The following is a 5,218-nucleotide window of genomic DNA, read 5'->3' as shown; positions in this document are numbered from 1 at the left end:
GAGGGGGGAGTCACTGGAGCTCAGCAGGACCCCAGGGAGAGGGGGGGAGTCACTGGAGCTCACCAGGACCCCAGGGAGAGGGGAGTCACTGGAGCTCAGCAGGACCCCAGGGAGAGGGGGGGTCACTGGAGCTCAGCAGGACCCCAGGGAGAGGGGGAGTCACTGGAGCTCACCAGGACCCTAGGGAGGGGGTATTCATTGCAGATAGATTCTATTAATTTCATACTGGAAAATTTTTTCTTAACATTACAATGGAACTTTGATTATAATTAACCTTTAGCTAATGAATAACATTATATTCCTAATGCCATAAAGTCATAGGTTCTAAGACTCTGACTTTCCATTTGAAACCTTGCATCCAGTGAAAAACCATGTCTGGCCTACGTCTTGGAGAGTTAACTTTGAGTTAATTTCTTGCTGCTGAGCCAAAGGAGATGGGTTGGGCTACTAGGAAAAGCTCTCTGCTGCTAAGTTGCTTCCCACTGTGGACAAGGGAGCCTTCTCTATCTAGTCACTCTCCACTGTGAAACCACCAACAGATGCTGCCCAATGTTCAGATTCAGTCTCTGTGGTTCTGGCACTGATATTTCCAAAATGCGTGTCCATTAATGCCACTGTGTGGCCAGGACTGCAAATATCACTGTCCCTGAGAGGTCTCTGTCTCTCCATGTCACTCCCAACTCCTAGAACCTCAGTGAGTCCCACAAGAACTTGGTTCATTACAAATAAAGATAAATGCCTCATACCAGGGCATGTGGAACTGTCCGCATGTTAACCTGCACTCACTGTCCCGTGTTTACATCTGGACCTACGCGTCAAACTTACGGACAGCTTTCTGGCTTTCTTAGCTCCGGTTATTTTTCTGAACAAATGTCCCGTTAGGGGAGCTGACCTGCCCTCTCATTATCACCTGTGAAGGAGGAGACACTTAACAGCATTCACACAAATGGGGTCAGCATTTGATATGACTTAGTGTCTCAGTTTTCATTTTAAATTTTTCTCTGGGAAAGTGGGGAATTTCTGATTTTAAGTAAGGAGGAACTTTTAAAGAAGCCATCACACTGAATCAAAGAGTGAAATACTGACATGGGACTCTCACCCGTCAGCCAGACTGAAGGTCACGGGTAACAAATCTGACCACAGGGGTCCGGATGGCAAATGCTTTTAATTGTTTTCTTAGGCTAGATTCTTTAAATTGACCTCCGTACCTGTGCGCAGTTTGGAAAGGATCAGTCTGCTGTAGGAGGAAAATACTAAGAAAGGAATAGTTGACAGTAGTTTTCATATTTATCAGACATCAGCAACTAGAGGCCCCTGGGTGGTCAGCCAGGGTGGCGACTGAGGCAGGTGTCATGTTATCTTAAGTGACTGTGATTAAGCAATGTGACCTCATTCTTACACAATTAGTGCTGGTCAGTGAGGTTCCAAGGCTTTCTGCCTGTGCACACTTTCTAAACTAGCTCACTGACTGCCATGCTTTGCTCCCAAGGGCCCATCCCAGTTACCTCTCGCTCCTTGTCCATGTGTCTGAATCTGATGCAAACCTCCCCTGCCTCAACTTCTTGAACTGCAGTGCTGTACAAGGAAATCAGGTCATAAGAAGAATAACAGTTCAGGAAACTGGGCATGTTCAGCCTTAGGAACATGAGACTCAGCTCAGCACCCGTAGCACAGTGGCTATGGCAGCCACATACACTGAGGCTGGCAAGTTTGAACCTGGCCCAGGTCTGCTAAACGACAATGACAACTGAAACCAAAAAACAGCTGGGCATTATGGCAGGCGTGTGTAGTCCCAGCTACTTGGGAGGCTGAGGCAAAGGAATCACTTAAGCCCAAGAGTTTGAGGTTGCTGTGAGCTATGACACCACAGCACTCTACTGAGGGCAATATAGTAAGACTGTTCCAAGAATAAAAGAAGAAGATGAGACTTGGCAGGTGTATAATCTGTTTTCAACTTTGAGAAAAACTTGTTTGTTGAAGAGAGCATAGACTTTTGTTTTGCTGCTCTAAACAACAGTAAAGACCAGTGGTTGAGTTAAAGGAAGACAGGCATCAGTTAGACACTAGGACAGACTTTCTAAGACCCCAACGTGCCCAAATGTGGTGTAATCAGCCCCAAATCTGCAGACTGGTGGGTTTCAGGTAGAGGCTGAGGGAGCCCAGATGAAGGAAGCACATGAAAGTGAATTAAAAAGAGAATTTACGGGTGGCACCTGTGGCTCAGTGGGTAGGGCGCCAGCCCCATATACCAAGGGTGGCGGGTTCACACCCGGCCCCAGCCAAACTACAGTAAAAAAATAGCTGGACGTTGTGGCGGGTGCCTGTAGAAAAATAAAAAAAAAGAAAAAAATAAATAAATAAAAATTTTAAAAAAAGAGAGAATTTACAATAAATTATCTTCCATCTTGAAGTGTTTGTTTCTAAGAATTCTTGGGGAGAAAAAAATTTTTTTACAAAAAAGCAGTATCCCCATTTAAGTATTACAACTGGCCCAACCCAATCTGCCAAATTGGCCCTAGTTGTTTGGACACCCCAGTTTTAATGGACACTACTTTGGTCACTTGACTTTTTTCTTGCTTTCTTTTTTTATTCTTTTTTTTTGGCTGGGGCTGGGTTTGAACCCGCCACCTCCAGCATATGGGGCTGACACCCTACTCCTTGAGCCACAGTCTTTTTTTAAGACTTTTTTCCTCTTACTTTTGGCTTTGCTTCCTTTAGGTCAGGCTGTAGACCCAGGTGCCACGTCTTGGCTCAGTCCCTGGGCGCACACCTGCACTGGGCTCAGCCCGGGGGCTCTGCCTGACTTGTCATGATCAGCTGATCACTTGCCCTGCCAATTGCTGAGTGTGTGACGTATTCCCTTGTTACAGCCATATATTTATTGAAAGGGGGAGAAATGGTGACTTCAAAAACATAGTCCACGTAAAATGATAAGACCTTTCAGGCTGTTTATTATACACCTCGAGGAAATGCTCCCTTGTTCCCCACCCATCACTGTGGATTTCTGAGCTGCCGTTTTGTGACTGGTTTTTAATGGCAGTGGTGAATGCGTTTTTAAGCCATCTTCCTTTTCTTTGCCAGGGGGAGCTCATGATGACAGAAACAAATCTCGCCCAGTTGTGATAACATGTGTCCGTCCCGGAGGGCCTGCTGACAGGTAAGGCTTTGTCTTTCTGTGTCACCATCTGAGATAGAATAAACAGAGCAGGGGACTCTGGCACAGCGGTTGATGAATTAGAAACGTCATAGCAAACAACAGGCATTAAGTAAAATGTGTTAGAATGTGAAATTGAAAGAGTGTGGGCTGCAGGGACAGAAAAAATGTTTGCCTGCAGACCCGCCCTTACTGCGCGTGGCCTGTCAGGCGACTCATTCTGGGCTCAGCGTCCTCCACTACAGACATAGGGCAATTCCTGCTGGTACAGGCACATCACAGGGGCTCTTGGGGTGGCCGCCTGGAGACGCAGGGGAGATACTTCAGATGTGTCCTGTCCACCTGCCGAGCTTCCCACCTAGAAAGACGGGTGGAGGTGAGATTCCTACCATCACACGATGCTGTTGAAACTACTGCTGCCTTGCAGTGGTGATGACGTAATCACTTCATAGCAAACAGGACTTTCAGTGACAGGGAAGGAATCCGTCAGTCTCCAGAGTCCTCTCTCTTCCTTGCCAATGTGAATCCCTGAAGGACGAGCTCCTTCAGCTCCAGTCTTAAACCTCCTGACCTCCCCAGTGAGCACACAGCTCTGTGTCTCAGGAGGCGTTTGTCCCTGTATTAGTTTCCCGTAGCAAAAGTCATGTCCGTAATGATGGGGACACACCTGCAGCCATTAGGTGCTGGTGAAGGGTGGAGGAAAAATGTTCAGACCAGAACCAACATTGTCGTCGTTGTTGAGAAATAGAAAGAACAGTAATAACCACTTTTTGTTAAGCAGTTATTATGTGCCAAGCAGTGCTAAGTGCTGGGCGGCCGTCATCTGACTTCATCCCTACACCGCCCTCTCCGTGTGGCATGGCGGGCACGTTTGCAGATGACCCAGCAGCCCTGCGTGGTTGCATGGTGGGCCAGCAAGTGCATGGGAGAGCCGGGAGACGGATTCACACTCTGTTTCTTTCAAAGCTCAAACTACCAGCTCACTTTTAAGGAAGATGAGATTTCATATGAAATGATAGAACAGGAAAGCGTCAGCTTCTTCTGGTGCTGACGCTCACTCTGTGCCCTCAGGGAGGAGGACACCACAGTCACAGCTCTGCCTCTCCCCTCAGGCTCTGGGGAGCAAGTCAGAGTGTGGGCTCCGGTCTCTGACTGATGTGCCTTATCTACCAAATTACTTTAGGGCTCGAGGAAATCTAAGAAATTAAGAAAAAAAATCTAGAGTCAGAGTACCTGGAGAATTATCCAGGTAAAATATGTTTAGTCAAGAGGCTGTTTTTATTCTTCCCAAACCCTAAACTTATGCCCACCATGCATCCTCTCATCTTCATGGCCTCCTGAGGCCGGGGGTGTATCCCTGGCTCTGGGTCCCCCATTGTGGTGTCACTGACATCCTGACTCATCTTCTGCCGAGGCCCCAGGAGAAGAGCATTGGCCGCCTCCTTGGGGAATGTGAAACTGAATCAATTTAATGATTCCACGTGGCCTTATAAATCAGTAGGGAAATTTACAGACCAGGGAAATTTCTCTTCAGCCATCCCTATCCCTCTTGGGTTCGCTAATAATAAATTGAATGAAATTAGCAGGCTTTTCTGCTCACCTGACTTTGCAAAAATAAATGAATCCTATTTTCTGGGCTCCAATAAATCAATTTTCGACTTTTAGGCAACACCCTAGAAAAGTGAAATGTGTCTTTCTCCCTCCTGTGCCCCAGGAGTCTCCTGTGGGTGTCTGCGTTTCTGCTAACACATACTTATTTTCTCATTACCGATTTTCGTATCACAGCAATTTTCTGTTTAGGGTTCCCTCCGTACACTTTCAGGGTCACACTCGGTGCTTACAGGGAGCACAATGGGCCTGGGGATAGCGTGGGAGAGGAAACTTTGGCTCAGTGACTGTGAATGCTGAGCTCATTATGCTAAATTTTTTTGACGTCGTTTTTCAACCGTTTTTTATTTCAGATTAATACGGGGCTACAAATGTTTAGGTTACATGGTTTATGTGTCAGAGGTAAAGTTCAGGTTGTAGTTGAGCCCTTCACCCGGGGGCTGCTGCACACCTCAC

The 5,218-nt window shown here is 46.9% G+C and overlaps 1 protein-coding gene across 2 annotated transcripts in view; it reads left to right on the top strand.

Annotated features, from left to right (window-relative positions):
• Positions 1–5,218, top strand: part of GRIP1 (glutamate receptor interacting protein 1) — a 270,568-nt gene that overhangs the window by 140,329 nt on the left and 125,021 nt on the right. For both annotated transcript variants that reach the window (XM_012810579.1, XM_012810580.1), the window contains one exon: positions 3,082–3,157. In XM_012810579.1, the coding sequence (XP_012666033.1) occupies positions 3,082–3,157 (76 nt within the window). The remainder of the gene's footprint in view (positions 1–3,081; positions 3,158–5,218) is intronic.

This window comes from Otolemur garnettii, unplaced genomic scaffold, assembly GCF_000181295.1.
Source record: "Otolemur garnettii isolate 467f Iridium unplaced genomic scaffold, OtoGar3 scaffold00138, whole genome shotgun sequence".
NCBI classification, from domain to species: Eukaryota; Metazoa; Chordata; class Mammalia; order Primates; family Galagidae; genus Otolemur; species Otolemur garnettii.
The sequence above is the reverse complement of the archived record's forward strand: the minus strand, read 5'-3'. Positions and strand labels throughout refer to the sequence as shown.